This window comes from Lepisosteus platostomus, chromosome 5, assembly GCF_059453375.1.
Source record: "Lepisosteus platostomus isolate fLepPlt1 chromosome 5, fLepPlt1.hap1, whole genome shotgun sequence".
Lineage (NCBI taxonomy): Eukaryota > Metazoa > Chordata > Actinopteri > Semionotiformes > Lepisosteidae > Lepisosteus > Lepisosteus platostomus.
This window is the reverse complement of record NC_142615.1, coordinates 49,816,917-49,837,016: the sequence shown is the minus strand read 5'-3', so window position 1 is coordinate 49,837,016 and position 20,100 is coordinate 49,816,917. Positions and strand designations below refer to the sequence as shown.

Here is a 20,100-nt window from a genome sequence, read left to right as displayed (position 1 = left end):
GCTGTGGAGAGCTGCTGCTGTGCTTTGACATCTGAGCTCTGTGGAAAACGATCTCAATACAATTCTGAAAAACGCGACTCTCCGAACGCCAACCGAACAAGTCTCCACAGCCGAAGCGCTGTGTCTCTTTTCAGCTGGCGATAAACCTTTCCTCGATCCTTTGCGGACTTGTTAAACTGTTCCTGATCAGAATAAAAAACGCTCACGCTAATACACAAGCACCCGTGTCTCGCCAAAGCTGACAAATAAACAGACGGACAAGCCGCACTGCACGTGTGAACAGGGGAATGAGCGAGCGAGCGGGGATAGGGCGCCTCCTGCGCTTAAAAGCTTACAGCACCTGGTATTCCCAGGCGGTCTCCCATCCAAGTACTAACCAGGCCCATCCCTGTTTAGCTTCCGAGAGCAGACGAGATCAGGCGTGCTCAAGGGGGTGTGGCCATAAGCGAGAGCAAGGCTCGCTGGCACCCTTCTTATTGAGAGGACAGCTCCGTCACCTCTTTTACGACGCTGCTTTTTTTCCCTTGCGTTTTTCTCTTCTTCCCACGTTCTCTCTCTTCACTGCCTTCGTCCCCGCTCTATTTCACTTCAGCCTTTCACTCTTGCTTCCTTCCAATGAGGACGGAGCTGCGGGAGAAAGGGCGCTATAGAGGATCGCTGTGGAGAGCTGCTGCTGTGCTTTGACATCTGAGCTCTGTTGAAAACGATCTCAATACAATTCTGAAAAACGCGACTCTCCGAACGCCAGCCGAACAAGTCTCCACAGCCGAAGCGCTGTGTCTCTTTTCAGCTGGCGATAAACCTTTCCTCGATCCTTTGCGGACTTGTTAAACTGTTCATGATCAGAATAAAAAACGCTCACGCTAATACACAAGCACCCGTGTCTCGCCAAAGCTGACAAATAAACAGACGGACAAGCCGCACTGCATGTGTGAACAGGGGAATGAGAGAGCGAGCGGGGATAGGGCGCCTCCTGCGCTTAAAAGCTTAAAGCACCTGGTATTCCCAGGCGGTCTCCCATCCAAGTACTAACCAGGCCCATCCCTGTTTAGCTTCCGAGATCAGACGAGTTCAGGCGTGCTCAAGGGGGTGTGGCCATAAGGGAGAGCAAGGCTCGCTGGCACCCTTCTTATTGAGAGGACAGCTCCGTCACCTCTTTTACGACGCTGCTTTTTTTCCCTTGCGTTTTTCTCTTCTTCCCACGTTCTCTCTCTTCACTGCCTTCGTCCCCGCTCTATTTCACTTCAGCCTTTCACTTTTGCTTCCTTCCAATGAGGACGGAGCTGCGGGAGAAAGGGCGCTATAGAGGACCGCTGTGGAGAGCTGCTGCTGTGCTTTGACATCTGAGCTCTGTGGAAAACGATCTCAATACAATTCTGAAAAACGCGACTCTCCGAACGCCAGCCGAACAAGTCTCCACAGCCGAAGCGCTGTGTCTCTTTTCAGCTGGCGATAAACCTTTCCTCGATCCTTTGCGGACTTGTTAAACTGTTCATGATCAGAATAAAAAACGCTCACGCTAATACACAAGCACCCGTGTCTCGCCAAAGCTGACAAATAAACAGACGGACAAGCCGCACTGCACGTGTGAACAGGGGAATGAGCGAGCGAGCGGGGATAGGGCGCCTCCTGCGCTTAAAAGCTTGCAGCACCTGGTATTCCCAGGCGGTCTCCCATCCAAGTACTATCCAGGCCCATCCCTGTTTAGCTTCCGAGATCAGACGAGATCAGGCGTGCTCAAGGGGGTGTGGCCATAAGCGAGAGCAAGGCTCGCTGGCACCCTTCTTATTGAGAGGACAGCTCCGTCACCTCTTTTACGACGCTGCTTTTTTTCCCTTGCGTTTTTCTCTTCTTCCCACGTTCTCTCTCTTCACTGCCTTCGTCCCCGCTCTATTTCACTTCAGCCTTTCACTTTTGCTTCCTTCCAATGAGGACGGAGCTGCGGGAGAAAGGGCGCTATAGAGGATCGCTGTGGAGAGCTGCTGCTGTGCTTTGACATCTGAGCTCTGTGGAAAACGATCTCAATACAATTCTGAAAAACGCGACTCTCCGAACGCCAGCCGAACAAGTCTCCACAGCCGAAGCGCTGTGTCTCTTTTCAGCTGGCGATAAACCTTTCCTCGATCCTTTGCGGACTTGTAAAACTGTTCCTGATCAGAATAAAAAACGCTCACGCTAATACACAAGCAACCGTGTCTCGCCAAAGCTGACAAATAAACAGACGGACAAGCCGCACTGCACGTGTGAACAGGGGAATGAGCGAGCGAGCGGGGATAGGGCGCCTCCTGCGCTTAAAAGCTTACAGCACCTGGTATGCCCAGGCGGTCTCCCATCCAAGTACTAACCAGGCCCATCACTGTTTAGCTTCCAAGATCAGACGAGATCAGGCGTGCTCAAGGGGGTGTGGCCATAAGCGAGAGCAAGGCTCGCTGGCACCCTTCTTATTGAGAGGACAGCTCCGTCACCTCTTTTACGACGCTGCTTTTTTTCCCTTGCGTTTTTCTCTTCTTCCCACGTTCTCTCTCTTCACTGCCTTCGTCCCTGCTCTATTTCACTTCAGCCTTTCACTCTTGCTTCCTTCCAATGAGGACGGAGCTGCGGGAGAAAGGGCGCTATAGAGGATCGCTGTGGAGAGCTGCTGCTGTGCTTTGACATCTGAGCTCTGTGGAAAACGATCTCAATACAATTCTGAAAAACGCGACTCTCCGAACGCCAGCCGAACAAGTCTCCACAGCCGAAGCGCTGTGTCTCTTTTCAGCTGGCGATAAACCTTTCCTCGATCCTTTGCAGACTTGTAAAACTGTTCCTGATCAGAATAAAAAACGCTCACGCTAATACACAAGAACCCGTGTCTCGCCAAAGCTGACAAATAAACAGACGGACAAGCCGCACTGCACGTGTGAACAGGGGAATGAGCGAGCGAGCGGGGATAGGGCGCCTCCTGCGCTTAAAAGCTTACAGCACCTGGTATTCCCAGGCGGTCTCCCATCCAAGTACTAACCAGGCCCATCCCTGTTCAGCTTCCGAGATCAGGTGTGCTCATGGGGGTGTGGCCGTAAGCGAGAGCAAGGCTCGCTGGCACCCTTCTTATTGAGAGGACAGCTCCGTCACCTCTTTTACGACGCTGCTTTTTTTCCCTTGCGTTTTTCTCTTCTTCCCACGTTCTCTCTCTTCACTGCCTTCGTCCCCGCTCTATTTCACTTCAGCCTTTCACTCTTGCTTCCTTCCAATGAGGACGGAGCTGCGGGAGAAAGGGCGCTATAGAGGATCGCTGTGGAGAGCTGCTGCTGTGCTTTGACATCTGAGCTCTGTGGAAAACGATCTCAATACAATTCTGAAAAACGCGACTCTCCGAACCCCAGCCGAACAAGTCTCCACAGCCGAAGCGCTGTGTCTCTTTTCAGCTGGCGATAAACCTTTCCTCGATCCTTTGCGGACTTGTAAAACTGTTCCTGATCAGAATAAAAAACGCTCACGCTAATACACAAGCACCCGTGTCTCGCCAAAGCTGACAAATAAACAGACGGACAAGCCGCACTGCACGTGTGAACAGGGGAATGAGCGAGCGAGCGGGGATAGGGCGCCTCCTGCGCTTAAAAGCTTACAGCACCTGGTATTCCCAGGCGGTCTCCCATCCAAGTACTAACCAGGCCCATCCCTGTTTAGCTTCCGAGATCAGACGAGATCAGGCGTGCTCAATGGGGTGTGGCCGTAAGCGAGAGCAAGGCTCGCTGGCACCCTTCTTATTGAGAGGACAGCTCCGTCACCTCTTTTACGACGCTGCTTTTTTTCCCTTGCGTTTTTCTCTTCTTCCCACGTTCTCTCTCTTCACTGCCTTCGTCCCCGCTCTATTTCACTTCAGCCTTTCACTCTTGCTTCCTTCCAATGAGGACGGAGCTGCGGGAGAAAGGGCGCTATAGAGGATCGCTGTGGAGAGCTGCTGCTGTGCTTTGACATCTGAGCTCTGTGGAAAACGATCTCAATACAATTCTGAAAAACGCGACTCTCCGAACGCCAGCCGAACAAGTCTCCACAGCCGAAGCGCTGTGTCTCTTTTCAGCTGGCGATAAACCTTTCCTCGATCCTTTGCGGACTTGTTAAACTGTTCATGATCAGAATAAAAAACGCTCACACTAATACACAAGCACCCGTGTCTCGCCAAAGCTGACAAATAAACAGACGGACAAGCCGCACTGCACGTGTGAACAGGGGAATGAGCGAGCGAGCGGGGATAGGGCGCCTCCTGCGCTTAAAAGCTTACAGCACCTGGTATTCCCAGGCGGTCTCCCATCCAAGTACTAACCAGGCCCATCCCTGTTTAGCTTCCGAGATCAGACGAGATCAGGTGTGCTCAAGGGGGTGTGGCCGTAAGCGAGAGCAAGGCTCGCTGGCACCCTTCTTATTGAGAGGACAGCTCCGTCACCTCTTTTACGACGCTGCTTTTTTCCCTTGCGTTTTTCTCTTCTTTCCACGTTCTCTCTCTTCACTGCCTTCGTCCCCGCTCTATTTCACTTCAGCCTTTCACTCTTGCTTCCTTCCAATGAGGACGGAGCTGCGGGAGAAAGGGCGCTATAGAGGATCGCTGTGGAGAGCTGCTGCTGTGCTTTGACATCTGAGCTCTGTGGAAAACGATCTCAATACAATTCTGAAAAACGCGACTCTCCGAACGCCAACCGAACAAGTCTCCACAGCCGAAGCGCTGTGTCTCTTTTCAGCTGGCGATAAACCTTTCCTCGATCCTTTGCGGACTTGTTAAACTGTTCCTGATCAGAATAAAAAACGCTCACGCTAATACACAAGCACCCGTGTCTCGCCAAAGCTGACAAATAAACAGACGGACAAGCCGCACTGCACGTGTGAACAGGGGAATGAGCGAGCGAGCAGGGATAGGGCGCCTCCTGCGCTTAAAAGCTTACAGCACCTGGTATTCCCAGGCGGTCTCCCATCCAAGTACTAACCAAGCCCATCCCTGTTTAGCTTCCGAGATCAGACGAGTTCAGGCGTGCTCAAGGGGGTGTGGCCATAAGCGAGAGCAAGGCTCGCTGGCACCCTTCTTATTGAGAGGACAGCTCCGTCACCTCTTTTACGACGCTGCTTTTTTTCCCTTGCGTTTTTCTCTTCTTCCCACGTTCTCTCTCTTCACTGCCTTCGTCCCCGCTCTATTTCACTTCAGCCTTTCACTCTTGCTTCCTTCCAATGAGGACGGAGCTGCGGGAGAAAGGGCGCTATAGAGGATCGCTGTGGAGAGCTGCTGCTGTGCTTTGACATCTGAGCTCTGTGGAAAACGATCTCAATACAATTCTGAAAAACGCGACTCTCCGAACGCCAGCCGAACAAGTCTCCACAGCCGAAGCGCTGTGTCTCTTTTCAGCTGGCGATAAACCTTTCCTCGATCCTTTGCGGACTTGTTAAACTGTTCCTGATCAGAATAAAAAACGCTCACGCTAATACACAAGCACCCGTGTCTCGCCAAAGCTGACAAATAAACAGACGGACAAGCCGCACTGCACGTGTGAACAGGGGAATGAGCGAGCAAGCGGGGATAGGGCGCCTCCTGCGCTTAAAAGCTTACAGCACCTGGTATTCCCAGGCGGTCTCCAATCCAAGTACTAACCAGGCCCATCCCTGTTTAGCTTCCGAGATTAGACGAGATCAGGCGTGCTCAAGGGAGTGTGGCCGTAAGCGAGAGCAAAGCTTGCTGGCACCCTTCTTATTGAGAGGACAGCTCCGTCACCTCTTTTATGACGCTGCTTTTTTTCCCTTGCGTTTTTCTCTTTCTTCCCACGTTCTCTCTCTTCACTGCCTTCGTCCCTGCTCTATTTCACTTCAGCCTTTCACTCTTGCTTCCTTCCAATGAGGACGGAGCTGCGGGAGAAAGGGCGCTATAGAGGATCGCTGTGGAGAGCTGCTGCTGTGCTTTGACATCTGAGCTCTGTGGAAAACGATCTCAATACAATTCTGAAAAACGCGACTCTCCGAACGCCAGCCGAACAAGTCTCCACAGCCGAAGCGCTGTGTCTCTTTTCAGCTGGCGATAAACCTTTCCTCGATCCTTTGCGGACTTGTAAAACTGTTCCTGATCAGAATAAAAAACGCTCACGCTAATACACAAGCACCCGTGTCTCGCCAAAGCTGACAAATAAACAGACGGACAAGCCGCACTGCACGTGTGAACAGGGGAATGAGCGAGCGAGCGGGGATAGGGCGCCTCCTGCGCTTAAAAGCTTACAGCACCTGGTATTCCCAGGCGGTCTCCCATCCAAGTACTAACCAGGCCCATCCCTGTTTAGCTTCCAGGATCAGACGAGATCAGGCGTGCTCAAGGGGGTGTGGCCGTAAGCGAGAGCAAGGCTCGCTGGCACCCTTCTTATTGAGAGGACAGCTCCGTCACCTCTTTTATGACGCTGCTTTTTTTCCCTTGCGTTTTTCTCTTTCTTCCCACGTTCTCTCTCTTCACTGCCTTCGTCCCTGCTCTATTTCACTTCAGCCTTTCACTCTTGCTTCCTTCCAATGAGGACGGAGCTGCGGGAGAAAGGGCGCTATAGAGGATCGCTGTGGAGAGCTGCTGCTGTGCTTTGACATCTGAGCTCTGTGGAAAACGATCTCAATACAATTCTGAAAAACGCGACTCTCCGAACGCCAGCCGAACAAGTCTCCACAGCCGAAGCGCTGTGTCTCTTTTCAGCTGGCGATAAACCTTTCCTCGATCCTTTGCGGACTTGTAAAACTGTTCCTGATCAGAATAAAAAACGCTCACGCTAATACACAAGCACCCGTGTCTCGCCAAAGCTGACAAATAAACAGACGGACAAGCCGCACTGCACGTGTGAACAGGGGAATGAGCGAGCGAGCGGGGATAGGGCGCCTCCTGCGCTTAAAAGCTTACAGCACCTGGTATTCCCAGGCGGTCTCCCATCCAAGTACTAACCAGGCCCATCCCTGTTTAGCTTCCAGGATCAGACGAGATCAGGCGTGCTCAAGGGGGTGTGGCCGTAAGCGAGAGCAAGGCTCGCTGGCACCCTTCTTATTGAGAGGACAGCTCCGTCACCTCTTTTACGACGCTGCTTTTTTTCCCTTGCGTTTTTCTCTTCTTCCCACGTTCTCTCTCTTCACTGCCTTCGTCCCCGCTCTATTTCACTTCAGCCTTTCACTCTTGCTTCCTTCCAATGAGGACGGAGCTGCGGGAGAAAGGGCGCTATAGAGGATCGCTGTGGAGAGCTGCTGCTGTGCTTTGACATCTGAGCTCTGTGGAAAACGATCTCAATACAATTCTGAAAAACGCGACTCTCCGAACGCCAGCCGAACAAGTCTCCACAGCCGAAGCGCTGTGTCTCTTTTCAGCTGGCGATAAACCTTTCCTCGATCCTTTGCGGACTTGTAAAACTGTTCCTGATCAGAATTAAAAACGCTCACGCTAATACACAAGCACCCGTGTCTCGCCAAAGCTGACAAATAAACAGACGGACAAGCCGCACTGCACGTGTGAACAGGGGAATGAGCGAGCGAGCGGGGATAGGGCGCCTCCTGCGCTTAAAAGCTTACAGCACCTGGTATTCCCAGGCGGTCTCCCATCCAAGTACTAACCAGGCCAGTAGTATAAAGCGACACCTTTCGTCAAACTTTTGACAGGTACCACGCCCCCTTTTCCATCCAATGGTCGTCCGCGGTGTTTGGTTGTCCCGCCCCCCAGCCATCCAATGGCGTGTTGTTATTTGTGCATGTCCCGCCCCCTCAGGAGCCAATGGTGTGGGTCGGAACCCCCTACCGGCCGGTCGCCCCGACGCCTCGGGGTCCCAAAGCCCCCAGCCGGCGCATCCCTGGTTGTGTGCGAGTGTGTATTGGTTTGGAAGTGGGAGCATGTCTGCCGCGGGGTTGAGTGCGCTCTATTATAACCCTAGGAAATCGGGCAGTTACGGCGGCGCAGGGGGTCTGTTGCGGGCCGCGAGATCCCGGGGTGTGCGCGGCGCCAGCCGCGGGCGGGTGGTCGAGTGGCTGTCCGGCCAGGCTGCTTATACGCTGCACAAGTCGGCGCGCGTGCGTTTTAAGAGAAACAGGACGCTGGTGTCCGAAATGGACTGGCAGTGGCAGGCCGACTTGGTGGACATGAGAGAACACCAAGCGTTCAACGACGGTTTCTGTTACATCTTAATGTGTATAGACATGCTGTCTAAATACGCTTGGGCCGTGGTTGCTTATATGCTGCAGAAGCCGTGTCTCCAAAACAGCCGGGGTGCAAGCACACACACACACACACTGACTGCGTAAAGTCTCACGGAAAGAAATCGCCGGGCAAACACCAGGTGAAATGTGAACCGCTTTATTTCAACAGTGGGTTTTCAAACACCGAAACAGCGCAGCAGCACTTTTTACACATGTTACAGACTCCAGTTTGCAAGTATGTGAAATGTGAACCGCTTTATTTCAACAGGGGTTTTCAAACACCGAAACAGCGCAGCAGCACTTTTTACACAAGTTACAGACTCCAGTTTGCAAGTATGTGAAATGTGAACCGCTTTATTTCAACAGGGGTTTTCAAACAGTGAAACAACGCAGCACACATGCGTTACCGGCTCCTGTTTGCATTCAACAATTAAATGTTGGTGCGGAAAATTAGTTCGGTACACGTAACCACCACCCCTACGCTGCTGAGAAACTTTGCGGCATCTGAAAAAGCATTCATAACCCCCTTCCGCTCACCGTGTCTAAAGCCGTGCGAACCACACTGGGCGATCCGATCGAGCAGGGCAAAAAAATTTGCCTGCGTAACCAGCGGGATGGTGTTACCACAGGTTCTGTGCAAAACACGCTGTATTTTGGAATACACACTGTAGAACCCCCCAGGCTTCCTTTTCTGATCTGAAAACATCAGATCTGTAATAATTTCACTCAAGTTCTCGACATACGCATCTATCTCTTTAACAAATTTAAGGACATTAGCATTCGACTCTTTGTTTTGCATATCAAGCTTTGTAGAGAGAAGTGTGTAAAGCACTCTTAGTAAGAATTCAGACGTATACATTCGAAATTCTTCATTCTTCGGTCGATGGCACACCCGGGTCTGTAAAACAGAGTGAAATCTGTATTCACATTTTACATAGATCTTTTTTTTTGCGTCTGTAAAAATAAGAATAGTGTTTCTTTTGCAACACATCAAAAGTCACGTCTACTAATTTTTCATCCAGCTGTTCAAGGGTGGCGTGTACATGCTCGTATGGGGAGTGGTCCTCAATTATATTTTTTAGCAACTGTTTTATGCCCCGCTCAGTGTCATTTGTAATGGTGTACGAACCCAGACACCGGGCGGTGTACAGAACAACCGATAAAATTCAGGCTAAACTGAGAGACTTATAAATTTCTAAAGCGGCAAACGTCACATCTTCAAACCCATCTGTGTAGCCGACAGACAGACATGTGTGACCCCGCTGCCCAGGATGGTCAATCAAACAGGCCGGGCAGTCATCAACCAGGACCCCCTTTAAACAGTGCTTGAAGATGCAATAAACTACTGCTTTCACAATCTGGGGCATAACATCGGGCTCATTAGGGTCTGGGGCATCATCTTTATTAACATTTGGGCGAACACCCAAGCATAGACACGAGACATTCACATGTGTCGGCAGGCTGAAGATTGACCCGTCCACATCCTCTTTATTCTATTAAAGGAAAAAGAAAAGGAAGGCTTAACAAAATAGACATGCATTGCACCTAAAATACCGAGCATTTACACTTTTGAGCTAAGGTTTTTCGTTAATATTTACCATTTGTAGCGTGGTATCATCGCTAGCACCCGGCTGTTCTTCAGCATCTGGTACCCCAGCTGAACTCACACCCCCACCGCTGTCACCGGGTTCAGAGGGTGGGTTAGGGTTTTGCTAAAAAGAAGACCAAGTATTAAAATGACATACGCTAAGCACCGATACAACAATTCCACGAGTCGAAAAAATATTTTAGCCGCCTACCTCATCGCTTTGTAGAGTAGCGGACCCCGTTGTTTCTCCACACAAAGAAGCCATCTCAGCAGCTCTGTGGTGTCTGACAGCGCCAAGCACGCACTGCGGCCCTGTCAGGTCGGAGCGTTTAAGAATATGCGCCAATGGTGTAACACGCCTACATAACACAAGACATTTTACAATTGGTTGTGATGACCCCCCACCCCCCCCCCCCCCGATTTATCGAGAGCGAGAAGTATTCGCATATCAGTTTATAAGTTTTAAAGTATAAGCACACAACGCAAACACAAATGATGTGTTTCACCCGAAAAGAAATTTTAAACACGCGGGGTTGGTCTTAAAGTTTTTAAAATAACGTAATAAGACACAGTTTATTTTTAATAACACATTCGCGACAGCTTTTTCGAAAGTTTGGGGTAAATTTCCACAGCATAAAAGCGCCAGCATAAAAGTCTTTAAGGTGTTAACAGACAACAAATGGTGGGGTGTTGTTCTACAGACTGTAACGGATTGTTCTTAAAGTTTTAAAATTGTTTCCCGGTAGAGATGATTTGTGATGATATTGGAGACGGGATTGGGGAGGGGTTAGCTACAGGCTCTGGAATGCCGAGTGGGGGTTACAGGCTCCGGAATGCCGAGGGGGGTGCTAAAATTGACACCAGTGAAAGTTTACAAACATTTTAAACTCATGTAAAGTTTTCTAATTTACAAACACCACATGTATTTCACGCAAAAATGTTCTTAACAGCGCAGCGCTGAAAAATAAAACCTCAAAACGTCAAGCTTGGTTTGTGAACACGGCCCTATAAAGAACAGATACATAATAAAAACATTTTGCTTGATAATATTCTCAGCGGTCTGCTGGTGAATCAAACAAAGACAACGCGGCACGTTTTCGCCACGTTTTAACAGCTAAGAAATGTAGACACCGTTGTATGTCTTAAAATAATATAGATTTTAACATTATAACGCGCTATATTCGCTTATCAGTTTATAAGTTTTAAACTTTAAAAGTATTAACACACAACGCAAACACAAATGATGTGTTTCACCCGACAAGAAATTTTAAACGCGTGGTTGGCCTTAAAGTTTTTAAAATAACGTAATAAGACACAGTTTATTTTTAATAACACATTCGCGACAGCTTTTTTCGAAAGTTTGGGATAAATTTCCACACAGCGCCAGCATAAAAGGCTTTAAGGTGTTAACAGACAACAAATGGTGGGGTGTTGTTCTACAGACTGTAACGGATTGTTCTTAAAGTTTTAAAATTGTTTCCCGGTAGAGATGCATTGTGATGATGTTGGAGACGGGGGGTTGGGGAGGGGTTAGCTACAGGCTCTGGAATGCAGGGGGGGCTAAAATTGACACCAGTGAAAGTTTACAAACATTTTAAATTCATGTAAAGTTTTCTAATTTACAAACACCACGTGTATTTCACGCAAAAATGTTCTTAACAGCGCAGCGCTGAAAAATAAAACCTCAAAACGTCAAGCTTGGTTTGTGAACACGGCCCTATAAAGAACAGATACATAATAAAAAACATTTTGCTTGATAATATTCTTAGCGGTCTGTTGGTGAATCAAACAAAGACAACGCGGTACATTTTCGCCACGTTTTAACAGCTATGAAATTTTAGACACCGTTGTATGTCTTAAAATAATATAGATTTTAACATTATAACGGTCTAAAACGTTTTCTAAAATGTTTCTTAAAATAATTTCTACAGACCAGTACGTGCACCCCCCAACGATAGCTAAGATTAATGGTTTTATGGGGGGACCATGTGTGTTTCTTAGAAGAGAATGTTTAGCGGCTTGTGTATAAGTACCAGCGGTTTAACAGACGAAGTTTTAGCTGCATTCCAATTCCTACAGTCTCACGTTATCGCCTAACTCGTCAGAATGGACCACGCCGATCAATTGCAACAGTCTGAAGATAGTCTGTTTACAGAAATAGAACTGTTCGACTTGATAGACGAAGCCGTGGATTCAGCGAATTTCAGCGGTATGTATATCTGGCTTATTGTGAGACAATTACAACGTCGCGGTGCATGTCTCGTGTTAGCTATAGTTACAAAACGTTGTATAATATTTGTATACTAGGCAATATTGAATGAATATAATGGAATTACCCGCGATTGGTGCCGTAATGTGGTCGTGACTGTATGTATCCATTCATTTCCAATAGCACCGAAAACCACGGGTGTAAAAAGACCAGTTACGATGCAGCACAACACCGGTGAGTAATTACGACAATGTTTTGAATAACGCTTTACGACCATGTGAGTCTTAAAGACACATGGGGTATATACGCCGCACCAAAACGCGCATGTGTCTATTCCACAGATGCGGGCGAAGGGACAAGTCGCCACACATTTAAAAAACCCCGTTTGGGGTTTGCATTACCAACCCAAAACCTTGTGGTGACACAGGCCGATGTTCACATCATACCAGACGGTGCGGGGGATATTATCAGAGCGCCTGAGAGAAGAGGTTGGTATTCTATAAAACATTCTTATAGCCTGGTCATTTAAACGTGTCTATAATAAAAATACATACCGTTTTTCTATATTTTTCACTAATGGTATTTTCCCACGCCGTGCAGACCCCGGACCTTCAAAAAATAAACTGCGGCGCGCCAACAAGTTAACTGGGGCATCGAGCTCAAAACGACTGAAACCAACCGGCAAAGGTTAATATAATTAAGCGTGGTCAAGATGTGTTATGATCCACTTACGGTAAACGTTACTTCTTTTGTTAGGCTGTTAATTCGCTGAAAGATCCTACTTCGCGGAGTTTTCTGTTTGGGGGTGTTAAAAAACCTTATTTTAAAACTGCCTAGCTTTTAAAGTTAAAAGCGACTGGTGTGTGCGTGGGTCTACATGCCGCTAGCACGCCGCTTGACCCAGTAGCGCCACCACCGACGTCAAGGAAACCGGTGTAACAACATGGCCTGGGTAACTTGCTCCATTCACCCACAGCCCTTTGTGTAAGGGGGCAGCATATGCGTGGCGTTTTTATCATAGTTATCGTAGTTTTCTGACTTTGACAGTTTAGATTTCATTGATTGTTGTGTTGAAAAGTCTTTTATTTTTATCACAGTGTTGTTTTCAGATTTTGAGATGTGGAGCATTGGCGTGGTAATAAAAAGTCTTATTTTTTCACACAGCATCTGTATCGACGCGCGGTGAAACAAATGCGGTGGAAACGTCGGAACCCAAGGTGGTGACTGCATCCGAGACGACTGTTAAGACGTCGACCAAAGCCAGACGTGTCAAGCCTGCGGAGCGAAATAATAACGCGCCTAAAGACTTGGTGTTGGGTGATGTGCTAGACTCCGTGCGCGGTATTACACAGATACTAACAACGGTGCGCAGTAGTGAGGTGACCAAAAAACGAGTTTTAGAGCGTCTAAGAGCGGTTTTACCCGGTGTACAGGCCTTGTTTCCAAAACCGATCCAGGTTTTCAGCGCTAACATCTTAGATATAATTTCTAAAGAGGATGCCGATCTAACCTCTGGATTTCAGAACCTGTTGATGCTATTTCATGCTTCATCGGTGGAAATCCCCGGTGATAAATGACTAAACATGCGGTCTAAAAAGTGCTTAAAAGACCAACCGCTTGCCAACCGCAAGCTTTTGTACATAAATAAAAGAATTAAACTGGCAAAAGCATGTTTGTTGCGTCGTCAAAGATTCAGAGCGAGGCATCAGATTTCCCAAGGGTCGCCCGAGCCACGCAATGAAAATGCCGTGGTAGAAAATAACTTAAGGCCCGAGGTTGTTGTGGCTGAACAGGATGGTGGTAACCCAGAACCGGTTGTACTGAACGATCTGAATCAGGTTGGTGGCGGTGCCGTGGTGAATAGAGACCCCATGGTTTTCCTGGAGTGTATACGCCGTTATAACAGGGCTTATAATAATTTTAGAGCAACAGAGCACCATGAAGAATTTCGTTTTGTTAATCTCGACAGAATAACCTCGTATGTACAGGCTATAGACGCTGTGCATGGTGCAGTCCAGAGAATATTGGACGAACTTTCTCCAAACATCGGGGCGAATGATTTTGTACAGCTGCGTTTGACAGCGGGTGGTTTTAACAAACCCTTGTTCTCACGCAGGAGACACCCCGGAGAATTAAATGCGGCCGATTTTTTAAGCCACATCTCGGACCTCTTACAGAGCCACACAGAGGTTCTCACCGATGACACCCTCCGCTTAGTGGTGACGATAGTTAGGAATATGCAGGGGGGTGCCCGCCGAAGATTTAAATCCGTTCTGTACAGCCGGGTAATTGCGCAGAAAAAAGCACACCTTATCGACTTACATTACACGGGCGGTAATCTGTGTTTCGCCGGGAGTGTGTACGGTTTGTTGAATGAGGGTTGTACCGATGGGGAAATGTTACAGGGTGCTAAACGAATGCACAAAGAGTTGGGTTTTCCAGAGAATCGGAAAATTAGTTTGTCAGACATTACCGCTTTTGAAAAACATTTAAAGGTGGTTATTAAAATTTTGTACCACGACCAGGGTGATTGGAAATATTTTACAACGGGACCCACACCACCAAATTCTAAAATACTTTTTGTTCTACTGCATGAAGAGCATTTTTATGGGGTTTTAAATATTAAAGCTTTTGTGCGTATTTTTGCACTAACTGCCACGCCGCGTATAGCCACAAGAACGCACACGCCTGTGTTAAAGCTTGTAAAACCTGTTTAGATCACCAGTGTTGCGAAATTGATGCTGAAATTCAGAATTGCCCGGCCTGTAAGGTCTTTTGTCGTAGCTCACAGTGTTTGGCGAGACACTTGCGGAATGCGGCGACGGGTGTGAGTAAGTGTGAGCGCAGGGTCTTTTGTGAGAAATGTGGGGTTTATAACCTCGCAAGTCACAAATGTAAAGAGAAACTGTGCTCGCGTTGTAACAACGTGATCGACACCCCGGACACACATTTGTGCTACATACCGCCTTTGGACAACCCCAAAATTTCAAACAAGTACATTTTTTTCGACTTTGAATGCATGCAGGAAACGGGGACCCACATACCAAATTACGTCCACGCCCTTCATATTGACAATAAACGCAGCTGGGAATTTTATGGTGAAACTTGTCTAAAGGATTTTGTGTGTAAATTTATCGATAGACGTTTCAAAAACCATACGTTCATATCGCACAATGGCAAGGGATATGACAATTACCTAGTGATCAGGCAGTTGTTAGCTGAAAAGATGGACGTTGAACTAATAAATCAGGGTGGTAAGATAATGTGTATGACCGTAAAAGCTCTGAACATCCGATTTATCGATTCTTTAAACTTTCTGCCTATGAAATTAAGCAAACTGCCGGCCGCCATGGGGTTCCCCGGGTGTAAGGGTCATTTTCCACACTTGATGAACACTGCAGAAAACCAAAATTATGTCGGACCGATGCCTCCGCCTGAACTTTACGGCGTTAACTACATGCTGCCGTGCGAGAAAGCCGAGTTTTTGGTTTGGTATGAAGAATGCCGGGGAAGTGTGTTTAACTTACAGAGAGAGTTGAAACGTTACTGCCAGTTGGATGTGGCAATTCTAAGAGAAGGCTGTGTCAGGTTTCGGGACGAGGTCATGAATATGACCAGACAGACACGCGTGACTGAGTCAGGGGCCGCCTGCGTTGTGTGCATCGACCCCTTTCAGTTTGTGACCATCGCTAGTGTCTGCATGGCCATGTTCAGACTTATGTTTTTACAGGAAGAGACGATTGCGTTGCTACCCCATGACAATTACCACCGCCAGCAAAAACGATTTTCTACACCCAGCATTCAATGGCTTATGTACATCGAACACACAGAGCGCGTTAAAATCCAACACGCGTTAACCACGGCCGGTGAGTTCAAGGTTGGCCCATATTTTCTGGATGGGTATGCTGTAATTGACGGCGTGCCGACAGCCTTTGAGTTCAACGGTTGCTTTTTTCACGGTTGTAGCGTTTGTTATTGTGAAAACGATTTTAATCAGCTGACAAACACTACTTTTGGTTGGTTGTACAGAAAGACGATGGTGAAAATTAATTTTCTCAAAATGAGAGGTTTTAACGTGCGTGTTTTGTGGGAGCACGAGTTCAGAGACATGCTTGTTGAAAATGGAGACTTGGGTAAATTTCTAACAGCCGCACAATTACCAGAGCCTCTGCAACCTCGCGAGTCGCTTTTTGGGGGGAGAACAAATGCGATTTGTTTGCATTACACAGCGCAGCCCGGTGAAAAAATTCATTACTATGATTTCACCAGTCTGTATCCGTTTGTGAACAAAACTAAAAAATACCCACTGGGCCACCCCCGAATAATATATAACAACTTTGGAGATTTAAAACTGTATTTCGGTTTAGCGAAGGTGAAAGTTTACCCACCCAGACGTTTGTACTTTCCAGTTCTACCAACCAAAATTGACAAAAAACTGTTTTTCACGCTGTGTCGTACGTGTGCTGAAACAAAACAGACCACCCCCTGTGAGCACAGTGATGAAGATCGCGCCTTGACTGGTGTCTGGTGCACCCCCGAATTACAGAAGGCCGTAGACCTGGGGTATAGAGTGTGTAAAATTTACGAAATTTGGCATTTCGAAAAGGCCTCACACGATCTTTTTACCGACTACATCAAACTGCATCTGAAAGGGAAGCAGGAAGCTTCGGGGTTTCCAGAGTGGTGTACAGATGTCGCGAAACAACAAAGATATATCGGCGAATATTATGAAAAAGAGGGCGTCCGGCTGGACCCCGGCAATATTAAAAAGAATCCGGCCAAAAGACAGCTTTCAAAAATTGCCTTGAACAGTTTGTGGGGGAAGTATGGGCAAAGAGACAATTTACCACAGACCACCATTGTGAGAAACCCCGATGAATTGTTCCGGTACTTATTTACGCCATATCATGAGGTGTCCGCCTGCGAGTTTATCGATGAAAACACAGCCTGTGTTACGTGGAAACACACTAAACACCACTATACGGGCCATTCAAACACTAACATTTTCATCGCTAGCTTTACAACCGCCTATGCCCGCTTGGAGTTATACAATCTGCTAAATGCTTTGCAAGGCCGTTGTCTCTACCATGACACAGATTCCGTTATCTTTGTGAGCCGGGAGGGTGAGTGGAATCCGGAACTGGGCGACTACTTGGGTGAGTTGACCAGCGAAATCGATGCTGGTCAACACATCACCGAGTTTGTGTCAACAGGACCCAAGTCGTACGGGTACAAACTGTCTGGAGGGAAAGCCTGTTTAAAGGTAAAAGGCATTACGCTCAATGTGAACAATTGTGAAAAAGTTAACTTTGAGAGTCTGCGGGACTTGGTTTTTGACTATGGCGTTAACCCTTATGCAGAGTGCCGGGAATTTAAACACATTTCTATTCAACAGCCGATGATCGTGCGTGTTAAAAAGGATTGGCGCATTGAGACCCGGACCTTAAAGAAAACCCAGAAGGTGGTGTACGACAAGCGGGTGCTGCAAGAAAATTTGACATCGTTGCCCTACGGATATTAACACGATGGATGTCAGGTTAAAACACCCTTTTTCGTGCATTTTGTCCGGACCCTCGAATTGCGGTAAAAGTTATTTTATAAAACAGCTCTTGGAGAGCGGTGATACCGTTATGACTCGTAAACCCGAAAACATAGTCTGGTGTTACAGCTGCTGGCAACCTCTATACGACGAGTTGCTTGTGAAATTTCCATACATTCAGTTTATAGAAGGACTACCGACGTCGTTTTCCGACGACCAGCTACTGCCGCCGGGTAGAGTAAATTTGATTATAGTGGATGATTTGATGGAGTCTGCGTGTGAAAATAATGAGATAGAAAAAGCTTTTACCAAATACGTACACCACCGAAACCTCAGCATCATGTATATCGTCCAAAATGTGTTTTGTCAAGGTCGGAAAAGTAGAACCATCGCGTTAAATACAAAGTACATGGTGCTGTTTAAAAACCCTAGAGATAAACTACAGATTACAACCCTGTCCCGGCAGATGTACCCCGGTAAAGCCAAATTTTTTTTGGAAGCGTTCGATGACGCTACTAAAAAACCTTTCGGTTACTTGTTGGTGGATTTAAATGCCGACACCCCAGATGACTATCGCTTGCGAACAGGTCTTTTCCACCCAGATGTACCCACGGCTTATGTGTTTAAAAAATCTAAAAGTCGGTGATCTCACAACCACCGACTCAGTCGAAAAACACGTTCGGGGCGTCGTCATGTCTTCACGCGTTCGGAGAAACCTGACTCTCTTAAATTTTCTGGTAAAAGCCACCCCCAAACAGCGGAAAGCTATTCTCTGCGGGGCTACAAATGATCTTGTACAGGCCATAGCTGAAATCGCCTTGAATACCTTGAAAGGGAACATACCGTTATCTGCTAAGCAGTTTGGGACCCTGAAGAGAAAGCGTAAGCTTATAAAGACTTTGAGTCGAAAGGGTCTTTCTCTTAAAAGAAAGAGACTCTTGGTGAACCAGTCCGGTGGTTTTATCGGGGCCCTGTTGAGTATTGCCGTACCACTGATTACGGGACTTCTACAACGTCGATAATGGAGCACGCTGAAAAAATGTACCTGGTACCTCAGAAACAGCTCGAGCGACTCCGAGAGCGGTCTGGGGTCGAAAGCGATGTAAGAAAAATAACCGCCCGTCGACTGGATGATGAAATGCGTGACATTCTGCAGAACTCGCATCTGCCCGAATATGAAAAAGTGAAATTGTACAGCCAGGTGTTGCAACGGTATTTGGCATTAGTACGCCAGGAGACTTCCGAAAAGGGGACTTTAACCGTTGTACTACCGGAAAATGCACCCACCGAACTATCACGTACGTTCGCGCAACCGCCGTCATCGAGCGAGGCTGACTTTGGGTATATTTTGGACAGCGTGTCTCAGAGGTTCCGGAGAAATGCCGAGATATTGTTAAAGACCATGGCCCGCAATGAACCACTAATAGCCTGGAATGAAAAGGGGGAATTTGTGTACAAGGGGGCACCCGTTGAGGGCTCTCACATGATTGATCTTGTCCGGGCTCTCACGCAGCAGCAAGCAGTTGCTGGCGGTAAGAAGCCTAAAGGTTGGGATGTGTTCATGGAGGCTATGGCTGAAATCAACGTGCCGGGCACCTTGCTAGCCAACGCTGGTAACCGAGAGCTACTTGAAAAACTCAAGGCTGCCCCGCCGGGGTGTGCCGCGGCGGCCAAAACTTTAAAACAACCGGTAGAGATGTCGACGGTCGACCCGGTCTCTAAGATAACCGCTGAAAGGAGACGATCATTAATACCTAGACCCACATGGCTGTCTTTGTAACATTTTTTTCTCCGGGTCTGTGTGTTTGTGTTAAATGACTTGAAATGTATATTAAAAAGCGTGCGCAATATGTTTAAAAATGGTTTGTCTGTAACATGTATTAAAAAAAGCTTGAGCGCTGTAACAGCGAATGTATAATAAAAATATTGTGTTGATTTTCATCCATGTTTTGTGTTCTTTTTAAATAATAACCACACAGACGTCGAAATGGTTCGATTTCATTTTTATTTTAGACGACCGATTAACATTTATGACATGTTTTAAATTGTCGTAAACACCCACATAATTGAACATTCGTATTTTCAAAGGGGTTGAAAGGGTACCGGGGTCTCCGTCTCACACGACGTCGGTTTTTCAGAAACATTTCCACCATGCGGTCATTCTGGATTGCATCCGTAGAATAAAGTTCTAAAATGTTTCTAAAAGATAAACCTTTACATCTATGGTATAGAAAAAAGACGCAGTGTAGACCGCAGGTCACTGCAAAAGAATCTTGCAATTGTCTGTTATTGTAAAATATGGAGTTAGCATTTCTGTTTAAGAAATCATTAATGTTCTTGGGAAAGAAAAAGGCTTCGGGTGAAAATCCGTAGGAGTCGAAAAATTCTGCGCCCTCGTCGTCGGGTAAGTAAATAGCCAGCCAGTGTTCACCGGGGCGGTCGTGTGGGTGAGTATTAACTATTAAACTCAGAGGGCGCCGCGCCAGTCTCTCGCTCGGTAGGGCATCACTGGGGAACACGCCTAGAAAACTGTCTCGGGTATAGCGGTCTCGGGTTAGAATGTCTTCCAGCTGTTTGGTGTTCAGTCTTTATGTGCAGGTTGTG

General features: G+C 47.5%; 1 protein-coding gene, 1 long non-coding RNA gene, 1 other non-coding gene and 10 pseudogenes across 4 annotated transcripts in view; 1 reads left to right on the top strand and 12 right to left on the bottom strand.

The window, feature by feature from the left end:
- Positions 1 to 328: 328 nt before the first annotated feature.
- LOC148668480 (5S ribosomal RNA) lies at positions 329 to 447 on the bottom strand (annotated as a pseudogene).
- A 537-nt stretch (positions 448 to 984) lies between these two features.
- Positions 985 to 1,103, bottom strand: LOC148668479 (5S ribosomal RNA; annotated as a pseudogene).
- A 537-nt stretch (positions 1,104 to 1,640) lies between these two features.
- Positions 1,641 to 1,759, bottom strand: LOC148668478 (5S ribosomal RNA; annotated as a pseudogene).
- A 537-nt stretch (positions 1,760 to 2,296) lies between these two features.
- LOC148668477 (5S ribosomal RNA) lies at positions 2,297 to 2,415 on the bottom strand (annotated as a pseudogene).
- Positions 2,416 to 2,952: 537 nt separating this feature from the next.
- LOC148668476 (5S ribosomal RNA) lies at positions 2,953 to 3,061 on the bottom strand (annotated as a pseudogene).
- A 537-nt stretch (positions 3,062 to 3,598) lies between these two features.
- On the bottom strand, positions 3,599 to 3,717 carry LOC148668475 (5S ribosomal RNA; annotated as a pseudogene).
- A 537-nt stretch (positions 3,718 to 4,254) lies between these two features.
- On the bottom strand, positions 4,255 to 4,373 carry LOC148668474 (5S ribosomal RNA). Its single transcript, XR_015938749.1, has one exon. It is a non-coding gene; the product is annotated as a 5S ribosomal RNA (ribosomal RNA).
- Positions 4,374 to 4,909: 536 nt separating this feature from the next.
- LOC148668473 (5S ribosomal RNA) lies at positions 4,910 to 5,028 on the bottom strand (annotated as a pseudogene).
- A 537-nt stretch (positions 5,029 to 5,565) lies between these two features.
- On the bottom strand, positions 5,566 to 5,684 carry LOC148668472 (5S ribosomal RNA; annotated as a pseudogene).
- A 538-nt stretch (positions 5,685 to 6,222) lies between these two features.
- Positions 6,223 to 6,341, bottom strand: LOC148668471 (5S ribosomal RNA; annotated as a pseudogene).
- A 538-nt stretch (positions 6,342 to 6,879) lies between these two features.
- Positions 6,880 to 6,998, bottom strand: LOC148668470 (5S ribosomal RNA; annotated as a pseudogene).
- A 1,303-nt stretch (positions 6,999 to 8,301) lies between these two features.
- Positions 8,302 to 20,100, bottom strand: part of LOC148668459 (uncharacterized) — a 64,528-nt gene continuing 52,729 nt past the window's right edge. Inside the window, exons 1-5 of one of the 2 annotated variants that reach the window (XM_088632549.1) lie at positions 12,085 to 12,177; positions 9,960 to 10,107; positions 9,759 to 9,872; positions 9,609 to 9,653; positions 8,302 to 9,058 (exon numbers count right to left, since the gene is read on the bottom strand). In XM_088632549.1, coding sequence (XP_088488675.1) covers positions 8,591 to 9,058; positions 9,609 to 9,653; positions 9,759 to 9,872; positions 9,960 to 10,107; positions 12,085 to 12,131 — 822 coding nt within the window. In that variant the 5' untranslated portion in view covers positions 12,132 to 12,177 and the 3' untranslated portion in view covers positions 8,302 to 8,590. Of the gene's footprint in view, positions 9,059 to 9,608; positions 9,654 to 9,758; positions 9,873 to 9,959; positions 10,108 to 12,084; positions 12,178 to 20,100 lie in introns of those variants that run through there. The other variant, XM_088632548.1, reaches the window with a different exon arrangement.
- On the top strand, positions 12,144 to 13,624 carry LOC148668469 (uncharacterized). Its single transcript, XR_015936957.1, has 4 exons — positions 12,144 to 12,191; positions 12,299 to 12,445; positions 12,558 to 12,644; positions 13,122 to 13,624. It is a non-coding gene; the product is annotated as an uncharacterized LOC148668469 (long non-coding RNA).